The sequence below is a fragment of the Panonychus citri genome, unplaced genomic scaffold, assembly GCF_014898815.1.
Source record: "Panonychus citri isolate SS breed McGregor unplaced genomic scaffold, ASM1489881v1 Contig00077, whole genome shotgun sequence".
NCBI lineage: Eukaryota > Metazoa > Arthropoda > Arachnida > Trombidiformes > Tetranychidae > Panonychus > Panonychus citri.
In genome coordinates, this window is record NW_026515482.1 from 745689 (window position 1) to 771494 (window position 25806).

At 29.7% G+C, this 25806-nt stretch overlaps 4 protein-coding genes across 4 annotated transcripts in view; 2 read left to right on the forward strand and 2 right to left on the reverse strand.

Moving 5' to 3' along the window:
- The window catches only part of LOC128387265 (uncharacterized), a 62437-nt gene extending 41240 nt beyond the window's left edge, over positions 1-21197 (forward strand). Inside the window, exons 7-12 of the mRNA XM_053346452.1 lie at positions 500-880; positions 16008-16173; positions 16564-16655; positions 18454-18689; positions 19490-19582; positions 20626-21197. Of these exons, the coding sequence (XP_053202427.1) occupies positions 500-880; positions 16008-16173; positions 16564-16655; positions 18454-18689; positions 19490-19582; positions 20626-20739 (1082 nt within the window). The 3' untranslated portion in view covers positions 20740-21197. The remainder of the gene's footprint in view (positions 1-499; positions 881-16007; positions 16174-16563; positions 16656-18453; positions 18690-19489; positions 19583-20625) is intronic.
- Positions 21179-23244, reverse strand: LOC128387269 (ubiquinol-cytochrome-c reductase complex assembly factor 1-like). The gene is made up of 8 exons (XM_053346455.1): positions 23025-23244; positions 22846-22941; positions 22675-22747; positions 22525-22582; positions 22293-22401; positions 22074-22154; positions 21850-21963; positions 21179-21718 (listed from the first exon to the last, which is right to left on the reverse strand). The coding sequence occupies exons 1-8, from the start codon at positions 23103-23105 to the stop codon at positions 21596-21598; spliced, it is 735 nt and encodes a 244-aa protein (XP_053202430.1). The 5' UTR covers positions 23106-23244; the 3' UTR covers positions 21179-21595.
- Positions 23245-23348: 104 nt separating this feature from the next.
- Positions 23349-24256, forward strand: LOC128387270 (ribonuclease P/MRP protein subunit POP5-like). Its single transcript, XM_053346456.1, has 2 exons — positions 23349-23614; positions 23747-24256. Exon 2 carries the CDS (start codon positions 23795-23797, stop codon positions 24224-24226), a length of 432 nt encoding a protein of 143 aa, XP_053202431.1. The 5' UTR covers positions 23349-23614; positions 23747-23794; the 3' UTR covers positions 24227-24256.
- On the reverse strand, positions 24209-25802 carry LOC128387268 (KRR1 small subunit processome component homolog). The gene is made up of 2 exons (XM_053346454.1): positions 25644-25802; positions 24209-25472 (listed from the first exon to the last, which is right to left on the reverse strand). Exons 1-2 carry the CDS (start codon positions 25795-25797, stop codon positions 24466-24468), a joined length of 1161 nt encoding a protein of 386 aa, XP_053202429.1. The 5' UTR covers positions 25798-25802; the 3' UTR covers positions 24209-24465.
- Positions 25803-25806: the final 4 nt, after the last annotated feature.

The following is a 25806-nucleotide window of genomic DNA, read 5'->3' on the forward strand; positions in this document are numbered from 1 at the left end:
CATTCACCCTCTCATTGTAACCTTTCTCTCTCTCTTCTCACTTCACACTGGTGATAACAAATCATGTTACCATTTGTGTTCATTAACAGAATCAAATCTATTATCTCAACAAAAATAAATGTAATCATAATGATTATTATTAAATGTAACATGACAAAATTATAACTGAATTCCAATCCTGCTGGGAATATATATTCAAGCTTTCAGAAGTTCATTCAGAGTTCTAATGAAACTATTATCACAAAATGAAGCAGAATGAAAGAAATGATATTTTTGATATTCACTATTCATCAGGTTTAGTTTTTTGCTGCTTCTATTTCAAAAGTTACTCTGTTACTTTATTCATCAGTGGCTTGCCTTAAGCATCTCCCATGAAAGTATTAGTCCCAATTTCTATACCCATATAATATTAGTATCAATTTCTTGCTCAATCTTTCTAATGGTATTTTATTCATCATCTCAAATTTTTACCTTTGTCCTTTAACAATTGACATTATAGCCTTACCTCATCCACCGGAAAACTGTCAAATCCTTGAAAACTCATCGGATAACAGTTACTTGATTGAGTGTTCAAAGTCAAGTAAATCAACTCCACCGTGGAAGGAGACTTATTTTCTTGAAGTTTACGACAAGAATAATTTACCCTTAAAGTCATTGCCATCATCATCATCATCACCATCACCAACAAGAACAACATCGTCTTCGCCAATTGTTATGATGAATTATGATCAACCTCATTTTAAGATTGCCATTTCCGAGTTACCATCAAATGAAAGTACAACTGCCATTATCTACTCAAGTAATAGAGCTGGAAAAAGTTCACAAGTTAGTCTAAAGATTTCAACTCATAACATGATACAGAATAAAATCACAAATCCAGGTAAGAATTTATTTATTTTTCTGTAGCTTTAATCATTGTTATCACCCTTATGTCAAACAATGAATTTCATGCAGAGAAAACCCGAAAGAAAAACAAATAGACAATCAGGATAAATCATCTTACGTCAAGTAGTGCTAGTTGAACAGTTCAAAGTGTACGATTCTAGGAAACATCAAACAAACATAAACTTTGACTGACTTTTAATACCAATCTGAGTAATATAAGGAAACATTTACCATGTAAGATTATTATGATTAATACTCATTCTTCATTTCTTTCTCAATTTCTGTTTATGGTTATCATTGAACCATCAAGAGTCATATCAATGACATGATATTATCATAATAAGTGAATGGTACACTGAATTTTTGTTTCTTTCTTGGAAAAAAGCAAAGTATCAGATTATTTCTCTTTCTTTTCTTTCTTTCTTCGCTTCGTTTCGGTGTCTCATTTCCATGGATTTTCAACCTTGTCTTTATTTCCAAGTGAAATGTTATATTGTATTCAGATAGTTTCATGATATTTCATTCATTCTTTCTGTTTTCTGTATACATTTCAGCTGCCTGCAGGGTAAGTCAAGTGAAATGAATGATTGTTGTCAACGAGTTGACACATTTACGTTTACTCAGCTTTCTTATTCAATTCTTTCTTATTATTTGACATTTTCTTGTTCAGTATTGATTTGGTAACGAAATGTAAACTCTTTCAATTCATCTATCAAACTCATATAATACTAACAAAATTTCAATATTTAAATTCCAGAATAGAAACAGATTTATAATGATAACATGAATGCTAAGCATTTGTAACGTTTTCATCATGGGTCACCTTAATTCAGAGTAAAAATGTCTACATAGACTATAAACATCTTCACTGATACAATCAAAATGAATATCATCTTTCCGATGATTATTATGTTGATAAGATATCAAAAAAAAGTTCATCATAATTCATGAAACTAAATCATGACAATGGATAATATCCTTCATTATAATGATGATAAAATATTAATATCTAATGAACGTTATCAAGTCTAGCATGATAAAAATAGCACAATTATCATGACGATGCTAATATTAAGATATCAAATTATTATCTAAATCATTATCATCACCATCATTAACTCATTTTCTAGTGTTTATGTGTCGTTGTGATGATAATTAATTGTCACTTGAACCCAGTAAATCGTATTCATTAAAATTGTATTGTAACTTTTTGGATCTAAATTTTTTATTGGCAACTTGTAATTTATGTCCCATTCAACTCTTAACCATTTAACTGTGATACGATTATCACATAATCAAGTAACAGTTAAGTGTTGTAACACTTTTGTTGTTAAAGAAAATGTAAAAGTTAAATTGTCATCGTAATCTAAATGAGAGCAAGTTAAAAAAGAGACAGAAAGATATTAGTGACCTTTTTATTAACTACATACAACCAAGAATTGAGGTTTTATTTTTTTCCTTTCATCCAAAGTTCTGGAATATCATCAATGGATCAGTAAATGCTTATGTTCACTGGGATGGAAACAATTATCTCAACTAATAAAGTCTACAAGAGAATCTTAGATTCCATTCATTTGGATGTTGTGAGGGATTGGGCTGGGTAAAGGTGTGAGAAGATAACAACGATGATAGAAATAAACATTCTCTTATATCCAATTCTGAGATTGTTTGTGGGTTAAACATTGGTCAACCTAATAATCAGTAGAAAAAAGAATGAAAAAGTAAGATAAGAAAGAGGAAGATAAGGGAGAAAAATTGGGTAGAAGATGAAATGAGAAGAAAGAGAGATAGAGAGAAATAACATGATGATGATGATTGGAAAGCGATCATTGAATAAGGTGTATTACATACATTCTCCCATTAGAATCACTTGATTGACCTTTAATGACCTAAAACTATTTCCAAGGAAAGAAAATTGATTATCAATTGTTCAAAATGTTATATAAAAACCATCCAACTAATGATGGTCAAGTCGATAAACTTTTTTGAATACTTAATCAAGTCATCGAGTCGAAATAAATTCATCGATGAAGAAGAGAAAATTTATTTTTATCAAAATTCACCATAAGTGTCTAAGTCTACATCTAAATAATTATCAGTCATTGAATATTGAAAACAGCAAAACAATTAAATGTATCTAAGAATAATGAGTTTTCTTTTTGATCCTCAAAATCGGCTTGAAATGAGATTCAGAATTTACCAAAACTATTGAACCATTGAACGAATCGTTAAGAGGTGTAAATAGTTTCGAGCGTGTTTACTTATGCCAATGTAATTCAAGTATATAATTTATCTTCACATTTACAATTTAATCTGAAATCGTCAATGTGATGATAAAAAGGTATTAATAAGGTATTTGGAAAGTTTCACTTTCGAATTCGAATTCAAATACAAATATCAATCTATTAAAAATAGTAGTTTTATATTAGAATAGTGAAAAAAATAGTGGACTTATCATTTGCGAAATAGCTTGGAGGCTTCGTTGGAACGTTGAAACTTAATGATCATCGCAAATTTCAATATATCATTTAGGCTAAAGATTAACTTTTGCATTAATGATAACTGATTAATCATTTCAAGTTTTGCATTAGCCTTAAGGTGAAATTTCATGTTCGAGATCAATGATCACTTTTTTTCCTTGACATTAAAACTTTTCTGTTGATTTTTTTTCTCTCCCTCAAAACTTTTGTCATGAAACTTTTGCTGCTATACCTTCACCTCCAACCCACATCATCATAATCATCAGGCTTACTATTTACTTCATTTGAAGTTACTTGTTATGCTGTTAGCTTACTTATCGTCATCATCTTTCATGTCTTTCTTTCTGTCTCGACATCTCTTCTCGAGAAGACTGTACTTTCCCTTTACCCAGCAATTGCTATAATAATAGATGAAGCTCAACTATCGATTGCTTGATTTACTGTTTGAATCTATTCTTCCACCTCTTCCACTCCCTCTTCCTCCACCTTATCTTCATCATTTGCTTCACCTTACCAATCTAACCTTTATTTTCTTTATACTTTTTTAGTTATATACGATCTTTATAAATGTTTTCTTATGTTCTATTCCCTTCATCTTTTCAACTCATCCCAAAAGGTTTACAACTTCATTTCCTTCAACTCACCTCACAATCTCACCTGAAGTTATTATCACAAAAGCTAAACCTCCAACAAGCAAAATCAACCTTTAGTCTTCATCTCATTTCTATTAAATACTTTTCCACTTTCTCTTTTAATCTATTTGCACACTTAATCTTCTTCTTCTTCAAACTGTTAATGATAATTTCACCCTTTTAAATGAAAATAATACCTCATTTATTAGAAAAGTTGACCAATCCAATCGATTTGACCAACAAAAAGTTCTATCGACTATTAACTTTCAACTAACCAAAAACTACATTAAATAACATCAATATTTGGCTAAACAATTACATAGTTAAGTTTATAGAACTCAAAAAATGAAACAATGTATCAAAGCTCATGAACTTTCACCGAAAAACTTTGGTAAATTGTAGATAAAGTTTAATTTAATTTTAGTTTGGAAATTGTCATTTATTAATTTGTGTTAAATTATTATTTGTACTCGTTTAAAAAATCAGTTACCAATTGAGTGACCAATTAAATTGACCAAAATTTAATTCAATACAAATTGACTTTAAACTTGGTAAATTTCAAAAGTTCACAATTGAGGATAAAGGCAAATAAAAACATCATTAATCATATGATAAAATAGTTTCCATGATAAGATTAATATCTTTTTGTCTCACGACTTTTTTTATCGATTTTCATCTTCATTCAAATTATCATCATCATCATCATCATCAGGGAGCCTTACTAATATTATTTTATCAGACATTCTACTGGAAATATTTTCTACTGGTCAAAACAAACCTATCGTTATAAAAGATTGAAACTTGACCGACTAAAGGAAAACTGGACTGAGCAAGTTTCCATTTTATTTTCTAGACTTTTGTAAATATATGAGGCAACCTTTTTGGATATTTCGTTTCCTGGAAAATTATTCTCGTTCCAAAGCTACTGAACAAAGTCTGGTCTTGTATTAAGAAATTCTTAATCTTAATCTTTGCGGATTATGCAATTGGAATTGCAAATTGTGCATATTATAAATAATAATTATCATCGATTAAGTCTCACTACTATTCATTCATGTACCTTAGTTTTTACAAGTATAAGTGGTAATCACTACTAATGAGGATAATTCATTCCCTTAAATTACATAGCTTGATGACCAATGGTCATATTAAGAAAACTCTTTCATCTGAATCTGTTGATAATCGAGATGATGATAAGCTATTAAGGAAATCAAATATTAGTGTCAAATCAATGTCATCTCAATCAATGGCTATTTTTATGTCTTAATTTTTGGTTATCCTTAGTATTTACTATTAACTAGTATTTGCTTCCTAATTCCTGAGGACTTTAATCAAATCTGATTTGTGAGCCTCTCAAATTTGAGCAATCAATTAATGTCAACTGGCTTAACATTAGGACAGTAAATTGTTGAAATGTAATTAAAAGACACACAAATACACACACAGAGACACGCAGACACAATGAGAGTATCAAAAAGTTGATGATGAAGACGTTGAAATAACAGTAATGAAAAAAAGATGAGGATGAAAAGTGTGGGAAATGAAGAGCAGATGATGACCAGTAACAAATTAGTTATTAACACAATAGATTGTTTTTTTTTCTTCTTATTTGTCATCCTCATCTTTCATTTCTCCATCATTATCATCGTTTAACGATTTTGACTCCAATAATATTTTTCCATCAAAAACTTTATCACAACTTTTTTTCTCTCTCCTACTCAAATCATCTTTCTGTCTTCTTGTTCTAATTATAATGTCAAAGTCTCACTCTATCTTGTTTACTACTAAATCAGATGATGATAATGATGATCAGTGTTGCAAGAAAATAATCTTCTCCCTGATAACAATCAACTGATAATAAGAGTTTATCACTTGTGTGATGAGAAAACATTAATTGACTTTGATTAACTTACAGTATTTTCTGTTAACATAATCGGTTGATAAAGTTAAATTTACAATGTAAATTGTATAATCTAAATAACCTTTGATTCAATGTTTTCGTTATTTATTGTCAATCAAATTGATGATTACAGGAAAATTTCATTCTAATTCTGGATAATCATTGATCACACCACAGGTTTATGTTTATCAATGAGTAACTTTGAAATTCAGATGAGGTGATGAGATTTATGGATTAAGAAGCAACAAGCGGTGAGATAAAATTGCCTCCATTCATGGTGACAGTTAACAGATTAAGATGATAATATTATTCTGAGTTACCAATTTGATTCTGTTCTGAGATGAAGTTTCTCTGGTCGATTGCTGAGTCTTATAATATATTGTTCACAAATATCAGGTGGCAAAAAATAATTTGGAATATCAACTGAGAATGGAGATAGAATTTTCCTTCATAAGGATGCTCACAGGTAGTAAGAAATGAAGACAAGTGATTCTCATCATCATCATGTTCAAATCTCTAAATATCCTTGCCTTTTTCTCTCCTTATCCTGGATAAGAGTTGAAGATCCATTCCCAAAAGGGATTCCCTGTCAGATGAATACTTGAAATATAAACTCAAGACCTTAAGACTACGATTATCATGAATTTATTTATTCTCTTTTCGTCTAACGTGAATTCTTTACACGGGTAGTACACAAAATTCTGTGTATTTTTCACTGATATTCTGGCTCATCTTTGTAGATAATATGAGAACAATTGAGAGATCATTTTGTTGTGATTCAACTCTGGGAACATTATCTCTAACAATTTATGCCTATTTGTGTAAATCCTGAATCTTTGTGATTTTTTTCTCAGAATTTTTTAGAATAGAGAAAATAAGAAACATGATTCTGATCATCTGAAGGCAGTTGATATGCAACAAAATATGTTATCTAGAATTTTTTTACAAGTTGGAAAACAAAAAAATAACAAAATCATTGCAAACTTTGTAAAAAAGCAAGAAAAAAACACAAAATTCCAAGGAGTTTTTTCTTCCTCATGGTTTTATACCTTCTTCCACCATGAAAGATGAGAAAAAAAAGAACATTGGAACATTGGAAGGGATGCAAAATGAACTAAATACGCACTCAACTCTAACTGACTCTCTATCTTTTTTTCAAAATTCTATCACTGAGTTTATTTTACAGAACTTTCTCCCCTTTTCATCCAAAGAAAATGTTCGTGTTTCATCTCCATCAACTTTCCACCCTTCAACTGTTGAGAAGTTATCATTATTATAGAGTTTTTGAAATTCCGATGAATCAATTGTTCTTAGCAAGAAAAATCATTCAATTAACTTTTTGCAAGAATTTTTTTTCTCCATCTCCAATTTTCATGGAAGATTTTCCTTTCACCTTCTATTACCTTTAAATCTCTTTTAGCATGATGATAAAAAAATCATCACAGTTTCCGATTAAGTTATATAACGTTTCATCAAAATGATATCAATCAATTCAATTGTAATAACAGGTTCCAAAGCAATCGATTCATCATGAGTTTTTCATCGTCAACCGAATAATTCAACCTTGATATGCTTTATATCAAGAGCTACTTCGTCCTCGATGCTCACATCAATCTAGTTCTCATGAAAAAAAGAACAAAAATAAAGAGCAAATTCTGTCGAAGAATTTTCTAATAAGTTCTAAGCTAAAATTTAATATCACTTTCTGAATATATATTCACTTTTCATCATGAAAGCTAAAAGGTTAGATTGAAAAACAAGGTTACTCTTTGTTCAACAAGAATCTTTAATCTTTAAGACTTTTCATCAAGGTTAAACATAAAATCTTGTTATCCTTTTAATCCTCATCATCATCGTCTCTCTCTCTCTCTCTCTCTCTCTCTCTCTCTCTCTCTCTTCCATCATCATCAATTTATTTCATCTCATGGTAAGAAGATTATCTCATAATATAATAAACATTATAATCATATAAGGTTATCAGGGGAAACATTTGCTTCTTTGTATTTAATATCTAATAATAATGCTACTATTTAAGTCGTTTGGGTGAAAAAAAAGTTTTCCGTTCATGTATTATAACATCAACAAAGCACATTATTCAATATAATTTAAAAAGTTAAATCTTTTTATTATAATTATGGTTTTCTAATGATTTCCATGATAAACCTACGCTTTTGTATTAACAATTAACTTAATTAGTTCTTATTTTATTCATGAACTGTCACTTGATTCTAGATTCGTGTTTTTATCATCCAATATTAATCATAGATTTTAAATCAATGAATGAATGTGTGGTGTATGATTGTGATGATGATTAAATTCATAGATCTTCTTGTACTTTCATCAATTAATCCGATTTATTAATATGATATTTAAACAGCGTGAATGAGGGAGTAAAAGAGAGAGAGAGAGAGAGAGAAGTTCGAGTCGCTGGTAAATGGGTGGGAAAGTAAAAGCTAATCCATCAAATTGAAAAGAGATGATGATGAGAAAAAGGCGTAAACTTAATTCATGATGTTTTCAGAGGCAGAAAACAAAGTTGATGATGATGAAGATAAGGAAGATGCTGAAAACAATAATAAAAGAATGTGAGTAAATCCATTTTGTGATGATAATGAAGAAAGAAAGAAGAGGAAAAATAGAGGAGGAAAAGGGAGGTGGAAATGGTGTTCATGATGATATGAACATGAAGGTGAAGGGATTAAAGTAGGTACAGTAATAATAATCAACTTTCTGAATCTTTATTTATGACCAGAACAGTGTAAATGATTATCCTTATTATGGATGAGATGATGAGTTGAATAAGAGTGAGATGATGATAAGGATGATGAGGAAGCTGAATAAAAAATTTCTTCCACCTTACTCTTCATCTTCTTCCGTCTTGAATGATATCATTGAACTAGAATCTAGAATTAGGCTCGATTCTCATCTCTCTCATCTGCCTCATCTTTCTCTCTACTTTTCTATTTAACTCTTTCGCTCTGTTTTCTATCAGTAAAACTAGTTGATCATCTTCATTCTCTTTCTTTTCACATCATGAACATTGTTTCCCATGAAAACTAGTAAATCGACTACAAAAATCACCTTATACCCAATGTATTTTTTATCCAGAACTTTGATCATCATCATCATCATCTCTCTCTCTCTCTCTCTCTCTCTCTCTCTCTCTCTCTCTCTCTGTTCTATTCTCTCTTCTGTTTCTTTGTTTTCATGTTTTCTGATGCTCATGTTACTTCATTATCTTTCATCTTATTTTCAGCTTTTTCATCATTATTTTATTCTGTAATTTTTTTTCTCATTCTTTCCACCGAATCCTTTACACTCAACTAGCCTCATCCTTATCCCATCAACTTCCCACTTCTATTCCCTTTTCATTATATATGAAAAAGTCTTGTAGAATCTTTTTTTTACATCCATTCATAACAATTGAGATGACAAATGATTCTGAATAAGGATGAATCATGATTCTGATGGAAAAAGAAGCGAATTGATGAAAAAATTATCTTCTGTTCTTGTTAAGTTCACCATCAGTCTCATCATTATCAGATGATCGCCTGATCATTTTCATAATCTAACGAAATGAACAAAACGAAAATGTCAAATTGAGAAAAATATGAAAGTTTAAATTTCGAGAAAGAAACAAGAACTCATCATTTTGATGATGATGGAAAAGGATTGAAACAAAATACCCAACAAAGCTTATTATTACTTTCCTCATTGCTTATCGTTCATTTATCCCCATGTTTCATGAAAATGTTTATCACATGAAAAACTGAGAATGAAATAGAATAAGAAAGAAAAAGGAAAACAAAATAAGTTTATCAAATTGTATTCATTGGAGTAACATTACAATAGGGAGAGGGAAAAAAATCTCATATCATGTAGACGAAGAAAACTATTGAACCGATCACATTTATTACTATTATCATGATTATCGTTATTGAATTGAATTCATTTTCTTGACGATAATGAAAATATAAAATCTAATATTATTATTATTAATATATCGATAAACTGAATTCAAAATTACATTGGCATTTGATAAAGAAAATGTGAAGGCACAAACAGAAAGAATAAAATAAATCCAATTACAGTCATGAATTAGTTTGAGGTGGATGAAAAAAAAGTTCCAATAGATCTTCATCAAGTCTAAAATCATGGAAAATTTTGCATGGAAATTTCAACCGATTCTCATTGAGACTTGTTGTCTTTATTTCTGAGTAGAGGGAAGAGAAAAAATCTTGATTTATATTCAAACTGATTCCATGTCAAATCTGACGATCGATATGAAACAGTTGAAAAGTTATCCCAGAGCTTTCAGAACTTTTATCGATTGAAATTGAGTTTCAATTCGAGGTGATAACAAAAATGAATATCGTTTAATTTTCATCTAATCTCAAGATGATGAAGATATTTTCATCTTAATGGTCATAATGTTATATCATCAAAGAGACAAATTATATAATAGTAACATGTAATGATAACTTTCCATGATAAATGTTGGATAAGATTTCTGTTCATATTAACAGATAAACAATATTAGATATTTTCTGTTGCTTGTAACATTTAGCTCAACATTCTGGGTGCTAATACTAAAAGAGATGTAACTTAATAACCTTCCAACATTTTGTACTAACCATCATCATCATCACTGTTTTTATCATCTTAATAACTATTATCATCAGTTATTAAGCCAACAATCATTTCCTTAACATTTCATATACTGGAAACTTTGTTTCCGGTTAGAGTTTTTTTCCCTCTCTTCATAATCGTGGTCATACTGGAGACTCTGGACAATAGGTACTAATTTGTTGACCCTTGACGATTATGGTTTAGAGGGAAAATTGCATCATAATGATGCTCCTTTTTTTCATCTAATTGTTTTTCATCTTGTTTTCGTTTTGCTATGATCGTTAGTGATTCAGTTAATGATTTGAAACTTGAAGTAACTGTAGTTTAGTTTTTCGTTGGTGAATTGTAAAGGTTTTGGTTAGGTGATGACCAATGATTAGGAGACAATGGTTAACAGGATGTTTGTTAAAAGGATAAAATGACCATCATCATGTATCATGAGGATGATGATGCTGAAGATGATTAACTTAATAATGTTGAGAAGAATCAACTTGTAAGGTCAAGAATTTTCGTCTCTCTTTTTCATCTTCTCATTTTCTTCATACCTTCATCATGATCATAAATATACTTATTTCACTTTCCATTAGTCAGATTAATTGTCAGAAACCAATGTCCACCCAATGGTCAGTAAGTTTCCTGGTCAAATAGCTTGGATAAAATGAAATTATACAACTACAAGTCTATTCTGATTTCATGTACCATGAATTTAACTTTGACGAGTTAATAAATTGTGGTACATTCATCAAGCTCTGATTGGTAATTTTAATCTTCATCATTTCTCTCCAAGGAATCATAATCATAAGCATGATAAAATTTCAAGGATTCATTATGAATGAAGAAATAGGAAAAACAGTTACTCTGAACAGATAAAAGTTCATCATGAACCCAGAATGCAGACAAAAAAAGGTTAAAATTGCAATTGAAAATGTAATTGATTATCTCTAATCAACTGAAAGATACAAGAAAACAAAAGGCAAATGCTTATCAATATGCAAATACAATAATCAAATGTTATCAGTTTCAATTATCAGTCTTTTTTTATATTCACTGGTAAACAAAAATAAAACTCTTGACATTATCTTGATTAGATAATCAAAGGTTCAGGGTGAGATAATTAATTAAAAAGTGATGCTGATGATCAGATGGGTGTGTGATTAGCTGATGATGGAAATGAAATGATGGAGAAAAGGACTTTCCTTCCTGATAAACATTTCTACTACATCCATGATAATGATAATCTTATTCATTTGATAATGATGATAATTGTTACCAAGTCCATCAAATGTTGTTTAATTGTTGGTGTAAATCTAGAAGTTAATTTACATTCACTGGTGATTATTATTAATCACTATTATTTGCTTCATGGATCAGAAAACTTTTTTTTCCCGCTCAACTTTGACTGTCTACTTTTGTTGGCTGTTAATTTTAACAGATTTTAACTTAATTATCAATTAACATCACTTCATTAACCATCAACTGGAAGAGATAAACCCGTTAATTAGGTTTGATGGTGTTAATGATTAACTCGCAGTAATTAACATAAAACAATTGAAATGAATAATCAAATGAGCCAAATTGATAAACTTCTATGATATTGATTGACCAATGGGTCAATCTAATCTCGTCTTAACCTTGAAGGTCATCAGCTGATTAGTTTGGTGTAATTTATTTCCACAACTTTTCATGAGTATTCAGTTGGAACTTTTCTTCAAATGAAAATTTTGATTCTGTGAAAATCTCAAAGGATATTTTTTTTCTCTTCAGTTTCTTTTGTATCCCTCAAATCAAAACGAGAAAACTCTGAAAGTTCAGAGTAAATATTAGTAGATTTATATACAGATAGATATGCAGGGAGAGATCAGAGATGAAATTTTCCTTTCCATCTGAATAATTGAATCTTCTTTGCTTTCTTCTTCCTGAGAGCTGATTGAATTGATTTGGCTAATGTAAAGATGATAATTTGTTGATACATGTCATATCCACTATCTTTTAATTTGGATTGTGTGAGTGTCCATCCATAAGTGACCAATCGTGAAGGAAGTTCTTGTAATACTATTTGCAAGAAGAAGAGAAACTTTCATGATGATTGGGAGGAATTCACAATCTATCCTGATATATGTATGAAAGAAAAAAAAACGAATAATTTTTTTTCTTCGTATTTTCACCTTTTTCTTTGGATCACTTTTTTTCGACTACTCATTTATTATGATGGACACTGAATGGTCAATACAAAACATGAATTTATTTTTTTCTCGACTTATTTCAATTTACTCAGACGGAAAAGTTTCCATGATATTTCATGGAAACTTTCACATTCAACTATTTCAATATTCTCTCTATATATTTTGTAGAAAGTTAGAGAACAGGGAGAAACCGAGAAGATGTTGTGTGTAGGAGGAAATTTCAACCCTGTTTCTCTCTTGGAATTATTGATAAATCTTGATTTCTAAAAGAACAGGCAAAAAATCGAGATTATCATACGAAGTTATCATGATGTTTATTAAAATTCTTAGTAAAATAATCAAAGAGAAAAAGAAATAAAGTAACTTTTCCTTTAAATCGCATCGAATATGAAACTTTCGAGAAATAATGATATCAATGAGAAGGAAGTAAATTGTTGCTTCGAAAAATTATTTCAATGTAATAGAAAATAATATCATTTAGTATTATATTTTTATGCAGAAGAAGAAAAAAAAGATTCGCAAGGAAGAAAAAGTCAACTGAATATATTTCTCTTCTCTATTCCATAATAATAATTCAATGTTTACTCATCTTCTACTTTCTCCTGAAACCTTCATACTAGCACATCCAAAGTTCATTTTCTTTGTCATCCACATGTTCAGCATTCGGGTTAGATATCAACTCTTTCTCCCTGTTACTGGCAATATCCACATGAGAATTGAAACCAATCAATTGGTTAAACTGTTGTTTGATTAAAGATTATTATTAGTATTAGTTTCATGAAGAAAAACTGGAAAAAAGGAGAAGACGAGAAGACGAGAAACAGGATAAAAATGAGTCTCGAATTGAACTTGAATCGTATGTGTGATTTTTATATCAAACTGAAAAGTATGAAAAAAGAAGAGGAAAAACTCAATCAACTTTCAATAGCAAAAGAAATTGAAATAAGAAAATTTAACTCAGGTTCATTCATATAAAATATACATCGAAATATCATAATTATCAAGAAAATTTATAATAAATACTTACGGAAACAAATGTTTACAATAAAAAGATAGTCGATTTCTGATCTAAATGTAGGTCAATCTGGAAGCGTAACTTTTGACTTTAATAAATATCTTGATGTTTGATTTTCTATTGAAAGCTTCAACCATGAGAATTTCAATTTGTAATTAGTTTTTAGTATTAATAATATTTAGTTAGTGCCAACATTTTGCGAAAGACTCTCTTCAGTTTCATGTCCAATTTTGACTTTATTTCTGTTGGACAGGTCATACTGGTCAGTTTAAGCATTAGTGATTGCAAGTTTGAGGACATTTAGAGTTTACATGATAAATGGTAAAATTATTATTATTTATGTGAATGGTCAGTGATAAGTAAATTGAATTGCTTGGTTTTTTTATCTTCGAGGCTAAGGATTGACCAGTTCATTTATATTTATGTGCAAATAAATTGAATTAGCCCATCATTTAGGTCAATTTTCATTGGAAACCACGATTTTCAGATCTTTTTTCCGGAAGTAAGACAGAAACAAGACCAAAAATTTTTCATGGTCACTTGTAATGATTCAAATGTTTCACCATAATGCTGAGATATTTATGGATTCATCTGAACTTTTGAGAGTTATCATTCATTTTCTGGTCTTTTATGTTTTGCTGCGTTTCTTTGTATGAGATTTGGTTCATGATACTCTAAAGTTCAGTATCATGAAACCAGAATACGCAAGTGAATGGGGGGAAAAGTTAAACAATTGAAAGAAAATTTGATTAATGGATTTTGAAACAATTATCTGGTGAATTTGTTATAAATAAAATAACCATTAATCATGAATTAACTTTCCATTCATTTTGAGCTTCTAATTACATTATTATCAACCATTAAACTGCTTTTTTCTATTCACATTTCAAATCTTTTTTGAATCACTACGATTATCATCATGACCATAATGATGATGATGGTAATCGTAAATGCTGATTCAGTGAAGCTCAGCCGAAGTAAAAAAAATGAGAACAATTCAATAAATATCACTTATTGACCACAAGAGATTCTATTGACTATTAATACTGGACAGTCATGGTGTTTATATCTACAATAATCAAGAAATAAAAGTGGTGATGGAAAAAGTTTTAGGTTAAAGTTCTGGTGATGGTGGACAGAAACTGAATAAGGTGGACAATCAAAAGAGAACATGAAAAATCTGATTCAAATCATTGGAAAGATCATGAGGTGATGGAGTAACATGAATCATTTTCTGTCACCATTGTTAGAACATGATGACACCTTTTATCGTACATCAACCACATGATAGAAAAAGAGGAAAAAAATTCATGAGGAAATTTTTCTCTCTTTTGTTCATTTACCATGTTACTCTTTTAACGATTCAGAATTTTTCATTCTCATTATTATCTCTTTTCGATTGTGATGATTTTAGCTGGTTTTCGGGTTTTTCTTCCTTTTTTCATTGTTTTTTTTGTTCTACTCTCAACTTCCTCTTTCTTCCTGTCAAACAACACTTACTGACCACATCCTTATGAATACTCACTGACCATCAACCCGAATAAAAGTAGTTGGTATGATGATGGTGATAAACTTTGACTTAATGTATTTACTGAAAAAAATACTACATTTCATCTTGATGACACCAATTCCTATGAGAAAAGTTAAATTGAAAGTCAATATCTTTTATCATCAATCAACATTCATCTTATCATCTTATCCATTCCCCACTAGGATACTTTATTCATATCTTGACCATTCTTGTCTACAAACGATAATAAATATTAATAATATAAAAACTGAATGAAAATCATGATGTTTGAGTAAATAAAATGAACCGTTTGCCTCCTACTCATAATTAATTGTAATCACTCATTATAAGTGAGTCTCGATTTGAATTGTTATCAACATTCAACTTGGAAACTTTCATGTAAAGTTCAAGTTTCTCACTCTTTTTCTTTTCATTTAGTCAGAACTTTTTTTCCACTTCCCAATTCTAATCCCAAATTTACGTCCCATGAGAGATTGAGTAGAATAAAATGAGATTTCATGATGATTATCGGAATGTAAAGGCTTGATTTTCGATTCAAGAACCAATCTGACAGATTGAATTTCCCTTTGATATTTGAAACACAGAAAGTAGAGATAAAAATATTACTAAATTATTACAGTTCCATTTGTTTCAAGAAAATATCATGAATATTAATTCATAATAACGATTGAAATTCATTGAATGAGATGCAACGAATTCAGTTCTAGAAATAAACTAAATAATAAATTTTTCTTTACTCAATCATTACACAGATTCAGGTGATCATATTGCTGATGAACTTATTTTCATACTAATTGGTTTCTTATCGATATTTGGATTAATCGGATTAGCCATCTACTTGTGTAGGATAACTTTAAGATCAAAAAGGCGACATAAATCAATCGTTCCAAGTGCTAATCAAGCTGCTCCAAAGGCGAGGTAGGTTAACCTAATCTATTAACGATAATAATCAACTAACGATAAATAATAATTACCCGATGAAAAAAAGAATCATAATGAGAATATAATCATGATATTCTGATATCAATATCGTTGGTTAAACTGAGAATATAAGAAGAGGGAAAAAGAGAAATCAATTTCCTCTTCTTCGATTGTTATTAGATGAATATAACAATTCTGATGATGATATTATATAAAGAAGAAGGTTAATCAAGCACGATGATGGTAACGATAATATCTTCCTCTCTCTCAATCCACCCCTACTTTCAGGAATCTTGATCCTTATTGTTTCAATTATGATCTAATATTTATCTTATTCTCAATGTTATCATTTCTCTTTTTCCCCTCTACTCCATCTTCATCATAAAGTCCAAGCCTGAGCTTGAAATCGCACAAGATCAGCCCAAAACCATCAAAGATAAAAACTCCTGATGTAATACCTTTGAGAATCAATGATTCAGGTAATTATCATTTAGAATTAATATTTTTTGCTCTGTGTATGCTTCATGATAGCTGAACAATTTCAAGGAAAGAAAAAATTTTTCTTCTCTTGCTTCATCTATTTTTCTTCTTCTTGATGAACTCATAAAGTTGATGATGATAATAATACATACGAAACAATGAATTTGTAATCAGAATCATTGGGAATAAGCATCATGAAAGATGAAGAAAAAAGTTCAGAACTTTTTTTTCTTTCCTTTTTCCTTTTCCTTATAATCATGAAGGTTGATTTTTTTCGCCTCTGTTTCTATTCTGGTGTGTATATACTACATTCAGTGGATATACTTTGAATTGAATTACTTGAGAGAGCAAAAGAAAAGAGAAAATCTCTAACCATGAATCCAGGCATCATGATGATCCTTTGAAATGAATGTGAACTTATCATGATGACCTTTCCTCAAGGTTTTCATTGGATTGTTGTTGAAAAACAAATTGTAAATTCATTCACATTCAACATCTAATTCAATTGTCTCTTCCTCTCTCAACATGAACATTTTCACCATGATAATCATGGGTGAAGTACAATCAGAATAGCAGTAAAAAAAAGTTCCAGGTTCTCAAATTAAATAGCAAGAAAAAAAGACAGATAAAAAAATCCATCTATTTAAACAATGATTCTGAACAGATTCTCAGGTTCATGGTTATCACCATGATAACAGCAGATATTATATGGAACCATATCCTAGGAGTTTATATTGTTTTTATTATCATTTGGAGAAAATGTTTAATGATTGATGTTTATTTCCGGTTCCGAGAATCGAATGATACTTTACCATAGTTCAATGGAGATCCATTGGAAATCATTGAGACAGAATTTTCTTTAGAATCCAGAACCAAAATGATGAGTTAAATATTCCCTGCCAATAATAACATGATAAAAGACGCTGAAGATAAGATCAAATAATCAACCATGAAAGAGGCAAAAATAGTAACGGAAATGAAAACAGTTTCCAGAATTAATCTAAGAACTTCCGAACAGAAATTGCAAAGTTAACCCTTTTTATCAAATTTAAACAACCAAAAAGTCATAATAGTTTAAATTGTCACAGTTAATAGCTGGTAATTTGGCTCTTTCAATTAACTTTCACTCAAACTGATCATGAGCTTTCAATCAGTCTAATCAAGACGATAATCGTTATGGAAAAAATTTCCGAAAATCGGAAATGAAACATTCAAACAATTAACTCATGAATTCATTGATTAAGGAAAGACAATTAGGTGGAATCACATTATCGTTAATAGTTGATCAACTTGTGATCAATCAATTCCAACTCTGTGTCTGAATACTCATCGAAACTCTCGAAGTCATCAACAATTCTGAAATTTTGATAAACGATTATCTATATTTCTTTTAACTTAATTTGATCTGATCAATTGTTACGATTTTCGAGATTATAACTTGCTAATTGATTGTATTGACTCATAAAAATTAAGCGAATGGTTTAGAATCAATTGGATCAGTTTATCATTAGTTATCTGTTCGAAGATCGTTGAATTTGGTGATATTACCTTTATTGTCCTTCGTTAGGAACCATTAAAGTTTCTTCAAACTGATCAACTTTTATTTTTGATTGAAAAGTTTTTCTTTTTATTTTTACCAAAAAGCGCGAAAAAAGTGACGATCAATCAAATGAGCTACAATTTAAATTGAAAATAAATGATTACTACCAGAAAAAGAAAATTAATTTTAATTTTTGGTCTCTTATATAATTTTCTTATTGTATATTACATGTGATTAACTGATTCGTTACCAAATAGTTAATGAGGTAATTACTTACGATGAAAAATGGAGCAAAGAGGAAATGATTCTGGATAAAAATGAAACAATTCTGGCAACAACACAATTAGATAATTACAATCAACTCTATCCTGATTACTCTGCTTCCAATAATTACAATTATCAACATAATCATAATAATAATAACATTCATGTTCAACTAATAACAACAACCACAGGCTCGTCTTACCTTGATAATCAACCCATAGATCATCATGTAAGTTGATTAAGTTGATTGTTTTATCCAATTTAAACATACTGGGTGACCAATAATATGTTGTTTTTTTGAGTATGGCGTTTAAATCTAAATACTAACTTACAGTAACTTTTTTTTCTGCTTATTTTTACAGTAATTAGTTGAAGTTTTTTTATATATAAAATTTTCGAAAATTGGACATTCTATCGAAAAGTTACAGAGGGTTTCATAAAATAACAAAAAGTGGGATTAGATGATTACTATTTAGTATATAATCTATTTCAGGGTGTCATAATATGCTAAATAGAAGTATCTATCGTTATTGATCTCAATTTTTTACTTAAAGTTCCGAGAAAATGAGTTATCAGCTAATTAAGTGCTCAATTTGGGTAAATTTCAGGTTTTTTTTTACGATTTTAACTATCAAATATTATTCACTGGCCACCTTTGGAGCCTTGAGGCACTCACCCTGTAGATTGAAAATCATTTTGAAAGGATGGATATTTAACTTGCAAGTCTAGTGCTTAATTCTTTACTAAAATTATTAAGTTTGAATCAAAGATAAAGAAGTTACAGGGTATTTAAAAAAAACAAGGTATTATTGGTCACGCAGTAAAATTAACTGATATGTTGATTAATCAATTTCCACATATACAAGATGAAAACAGAAACAAAAAAATTAACAAAACTTTTCTTTCTCCACTCAATTCAATTGGATTCACTTTCATGGTGGTTATCATGAAATTGGATGAATAAAAAACATCATGTCCACTCACTGACCATTGATTGATGATGTACCAACAACGGTCATCATTTAAAAGGATAAAATGGTCAATAAATCTGATGATTGCCTTAATGATAGTCAATTTATTCCAGTTCTCATTCAATTTCAAGACCATCAGCATATAATGAAGGTAAATTGTATTGATTATAATCATTATCGACTAACAATCAGTATAAATATAAATTGTTTTAAGATAATAAAAAAAAATTCGCGTACGAAAAGTTGGATGGACATATAAGCCTAGAGAACTCATAGTTGATTATTAATTGTCACAATTTGTAATTGGTTAGTTATTGTATTAGATAATCACTAATCTGGGATAAAATATTATCTCCAGAAAAAAAGGGAAAGACTAATAATAATCACGGGTAATTAATCCACATGAAATACACTAGGGAACAGATCAAATTACTCTTTGATTAATTGGAAAGTTAATCCATCAGAGTTTTTATCCTCTTTCCATCCAACATCAAAATCCCACTTCAACTCCCACTTTCAATCTCATCAATAGTGAAATAAAAAGTAACCTTAATGATAACGATTAACTAACAATGAATTAAATCCACTGTTTAGATAGAGAATCAAAAACAATCTAATCGTTAATTACTCTTGATTGTTTTTGCTACATCACTGTTAACATGTTTCCTCAATCAATTATAACGGTCAACTTATATAACCGAATAAACAATTAAAGGAAACAATTTAATTTCTAGTGAGAATCGAGCAACAACTTTAAACACTAATTCTAATTCTAATTGTTTCAAAGTTTTCAACTTGTCATTAGAATGATAGAAACTAAAAAAAACAACAAGTTCTTTTCTTTTTCTTAAAAGACAATTAGATATTCAATTGTCAGTGTTAATCTAATTATCTGAACATACGATAAAAACTATTAGTCTAATCAATAAAATCTCCGGGTGGATTATTTTGTTTCTATCAACCATTTATCTGGAATATATTTCATCGTAAGCGATGATAACAGTTCCATCCTCATCTTCCTTCACAATCCGAAGAGACATTGACATTATTCATTGACATTTCTCCTTCTTGTCCATCCTAGTTGTCCAGTTCGGTCGAAAATTTGTCTTGGAATAATTTTTTCCAATTCCATTCAAACATTAATGTAAAAATTAATCTCTCTTTCTTTTGCAAATCTATTATTTAATCCACCAGAATCAATCGAATCCAATAGCTCTAATAGATCCTCGTTTACCAATGACGATTGGTAATGGCTTGAGTGGTGGTGGTGGTGAAATTCAACCCTTTTCAATGTCAACTCCAGTTTAACATTGATATTGACGTTGAAAAGTGGTAAAAACAATTAACAGGCAACAACATTTATCCATTATCATTAACAGCATCAAGATTATGATTATAAACATAATTAGCATTTAAGTGCCTCAGTTGAAATCGTAACCATGATGAAAATATATATACATCAAACAAGCCTCATAATCATCAGATTCTTGCCATATATTAACATCAAAATCATCTTTAAACATTTTCCTCATCCATTTCCTTCATTACCATCAACATCAATATCCAATAATCAAATTGCTGAGATGAAGGGAAAAAATCTGAAAGCAAAAAAAAAATCAACAAGAAAATGAATCAATTAAATTGTTGTGTGTACATGTTTATATCATATTCTGTTAAATATACAACTAATTGTAAATTTTTGCTTTAACTTTTCTAAAATTATATTTGTTAATAAAGAGAGACACAATTGTTATATTTACCTTTAATATTTAACTGTTCTCACGATTGATTACTTACAATAAATACGAACAATCAAATCAGTCGAAATTGTGAATTGAATTACATTTGGGTTGGTGGTTTATCGTTTAGTGTTTACCTCGATTGATGGTAAAAGTGTTTACCACAATTAAAAAATTTCTCATCATAATTAATCGATTTACATTAGGAAATTATACTGGGAATAGTTAGAAAGAGATCATGTCAAAGGTTAATCGTAATCAAAGCCATTGGTTGATTAGACATTTGGGACTATTTAATAATAACAATCATTTAAGAAACTATCTAATGGTTAACAAATGTATACAAGAGGAAATTAAAGTAGAGAGAAAAGAGAGAGAGAGAGATTTGAATTACGATTAGTTTTAATTACTAATCATTATCATTATCATTTGGTGACTACTTTTAATTTAGGTAAATCCTCCTTTCTAATCAATGGATCAAATGGTTTCCAGATCACTCGTCCTCGGGATAATAAATAGTCATTATTAAGCTTGGAGATGTGGAGAGTCTGAATGAGAAAAAAAGTATCGTAATAGTTAATTGGTGAGAAACAATAAAATTAGAATTACAATCAAAGTTGATTATATTTTTGTGATTACATTAAATGGTGATAAATTTTCATTAGGAAACGTTGATTACCTGAACGCGAACATAAGAAACCATCATTTCCAAGATTACAGGATCAACATCGGAAAAGGTGAAAAAGTGTCTCCATAGAGCTGCAGCTAAAACTTTATCATCGGATAATAGACCCTAGAGAAATAGAGTAAATAAGAAACAATTAATTTAAGAGAGTGTTAATGTGGGTGTAGAAAAGGAATAATAATCAAATTAACATTGATTCTTATAATAATTATATTCACCTCATCCAAGCCTAATAGTGATGCAATAAATGTCGCATAAAGCGTATTTAGAACTTCATTTTGAGTTTTGACATCAAATCTCTAGATTTAGGCGAGAAATAAAGTAAATTAGTGATGGAGAGTAAGTAAAAATGGTAGATTGGATTTCCATTCCATTGGAATAATTTGATAAGTAGAATCAAATTAGAGAGAGAGAGAGAGACAAGAAAATCAACAAACCCCAAGTCTTTTCATCCTCTCATGAGCATCTTCCCATAGTCTTGCCACGAACTCTCGAGCAATGTATTTACCATCGGAACCAGCGGCGTTACATTTGACCATAATCATCCTAATAATGGAAAAGTGTAAAATAATAATTCAATTAAAATGATGAAATGGTTGATATTCAATCGTTGTTAAGAGTAACAATTGATTTATGTGGTGGGTTGAAATGTCAAAATTGGCTGTTTACCAAACATGAAGTTGAGTGACGAGAAACCAAGAAAAATATGTATCAGGTAATTGACAGTCTGTTATGATTAATTAATATTAAGATTAGGATTAGGATTATGAATTGAATCAAATTATATTTTTGATTGTAACATAGGTGACCAATACTCACGATTCATGAAATTTACAATTGGTAAATCATCAGTGACAGATAAGTATAAATATACTGAAGAATCTTTCATTGTCTATTCCAAGTTAAATTAAAAAGAAATCGATTAATTAATTGTGAACGATAAAACAATGAGACTTAAAATTATCAAATTAAAATCTAATTAATACTTACCGGTCGAGCGTATCGATAGAGGCCAAATTTCTCCTTAAATCTGTCTAAGGCTGACCATCTAGTCACTGGTTGGGTAAACAATTTATCATATTCAGACTGAAAAATAAGCCAAAGGAAAAAAACAACAATTAAATTGATTGAAATAATTAAATTACCAAAACAGAAAAAAATTTACTCACTTGGACAATTGGAGTAACATGAAAACCTCTGGTTACTATTTTCTTTACAACTAGATTACAATTCAAACGTAAACTAAACATTTCAGACCAAATAAATTAACCAACCAGTTGATAGAAAGAAAGTTAATTATGAAATAACTCAACTCATTTCGCCGATACAATTAAAAGAAACAATTAGTAAACAAACAAAATGATGATCCGGTTGAAGGTGAAAATCAGATGAATGAAATATAAACAAATCCATGCGTCTTTGAGTCTGCGCATGCGCATTGTGATTCTTGTTCAAATTCAATTTGGATTCCAAATCAAATTGAATCTTTTTTAATCCTTTTGATTACAATTAAGTTTTAATTAAATTGCTGTCATATTTAATCATCTTGGTCTAATGATCCAGTTAAGATAAATTACCGAGTTATTCACACCTTTGAGCTGTATTTCTTTTGTCTCTTGCTTACTAACCATAAGTTTAAGTTTTGTTTTTGTTTACATTTGAATTTTTGGTAAACAAACAAAAAATTTTCTAATTTTTGTTTTTCTTCCTGATTAATTTAATTGTGATCATTATTGGCCACTTTTGGTCACTATTTTAGGTAAGTAAAAGCTATGATAATCTAATTTAGTTCAATTAGATCATCATGTAATGTTCAATTAGCTTGTAATCAAATGAGTCAAGTTAACTTTTTATTTTCTTTATTTTCAATATTTTCTTCATCGACATATAGAATCAAAAAAGGGACAATCAACTGTGATTATCGTTTTAATTGTTATCAATGGTTCGTGTTAAGAAGAGATATGTCCTACTAGAATGTGTTCTAGATGATAATGGACGATATTCATCTGAAGGATTACCATTCGGTGAGGGTGATGTTGTGGTTGCTCTTCGTGAGGCCGTTAAAATGATTCATGGTGATTACGGCCTTGGGTCGGTAATTGGTTCATTGTTTTGTAAACGATTGTCCAAGAAAACTCGAATTTGCCTTTTCTCATGTCGATTTGGTCCACATTACATGTTAACAACTTCCATTCCTTTTGTAAAAAAGATTAAGGAAACTCCTTGTAGTTTAAGACAATTAACTATTTCGGGAACCATTAAGGGAGCCTGCGAATTCTTGAAAAAATTTTATGAACGACAAGTTGAAGATTATGAAAATGAATTGAAAAAATTTGAAAATACTAAATTCAGATTACAGAAACTTGAATAAATTCATTTATATTAACATTTACACAACAAATTGTATTCATTTGATAACCGATAAACACAATTATCAAAATGATTTGAGTTGATACAATTCTCAAAGATAGTCAATTGAATTTCTGTGAACACAATCAACAAATATTGTGAAGATTATTCAAAACAATCAATTTCACTTTGAATACAAAAATTAGATGATTGAGTAAGTCCGATGTTCCGGAACCAAGAAATTGTTTGATTTAACAAAACTTATTGTTGAGTTTGTGATTTTTTGAATCCTTTTTTCTGTGACAATTTAATATTTTTCTTAATTTTCTCTATATCCAAACTTGATTTTGATTCATTCTTCTTGGGATTTTGTTCAACCTTTCGTTTGGTATCATCTTCGGCTGGAGGAATAAACGCTTGGTACCGTTTCTCTTGTCGGGCAACTCGAGCCTCTTCCTGTTTGGCCATTTTTTCCTTCCTTTGGATCTTATATTTATGATCATCTCGCATGAAATATTCACCGGAAGCCAATTGTTGATCAATCTTCGATTCAAGTTGTGCAGGTGGGAATGGAGTATATTCCTTCTTGGTTCGAACTTTAAGTGGTTTTTTACGTTTAGATAAATTCTTTGACTTGAATTTAGGTAGAAAACGTTCCCAATTTTCATTCTTTAACTTTGGATCTTTACATAATTCCCTTTTAATCATTAGAGCTTTAATATTGTAAACAGGATGTATGTTGTTCATACAATCAACTACAATTCGACGAACATGTTGTAACCCTTTATATGGTCCAATTGCTGAGACTGTATTTCCTTGAACGAGAACATAACAATCTGTCAGCAATTCAATTGCTTTCAAGGTTGATCCTGAGGGTCCAACTAAACGTTGTCGACGTTTAACAAATCTATCACGTTTACGAACCATTCTTCCAATTTTAATTATATCACAGGCTAAATTGTCTTGTAAAACTTTGGTCGCCTGTTCAAAGGGAACCCCACGAGCAATTAGCTTAACCATATCACGAGCTTTCATTATAATATAAGGATCCCAGGTTTTCTTGGTTGTGTGAACACTTAAACTACCCTCCATTAGATCAAGTTCCGCTTTAATTTCATACTCTTCCAGTGTTTTAACAATCAAATCAAAACATTCTTTGATATAATTTTCACGATATTTTGGAAATAATGTGGCAAAACTTGATTCACTGACGATAAAATGTGGAAGCTCATCTTTCTTCAATGGAGGTATTTCAATTGACCAAGGATCTAAATCAAGAAAATACAAAGAAAAAAAAACAATTAAAACCAAAGAAAATCAAAAGAGTCACAAACCAAAAAATCCAATACATATGAATACAAACAAGAGAAAAACATGGATCCAAAAAAGAAATCAAGATACCAAATAGAATCGTTTTTCTAATTACAGGTTAAACTTACCATCAACAATTTGATCATCATCCATATTGAAAGTAGAATAATTTAAAATGAACGCAAAAATTAGATCGAAATCAATTAAATCTAAATAATTGAATAGTAAACAAGAAGAAGAAGCATTTGTTTTGATGGGAAAAAGAATCCAAATAAAACACATGGTATGTTT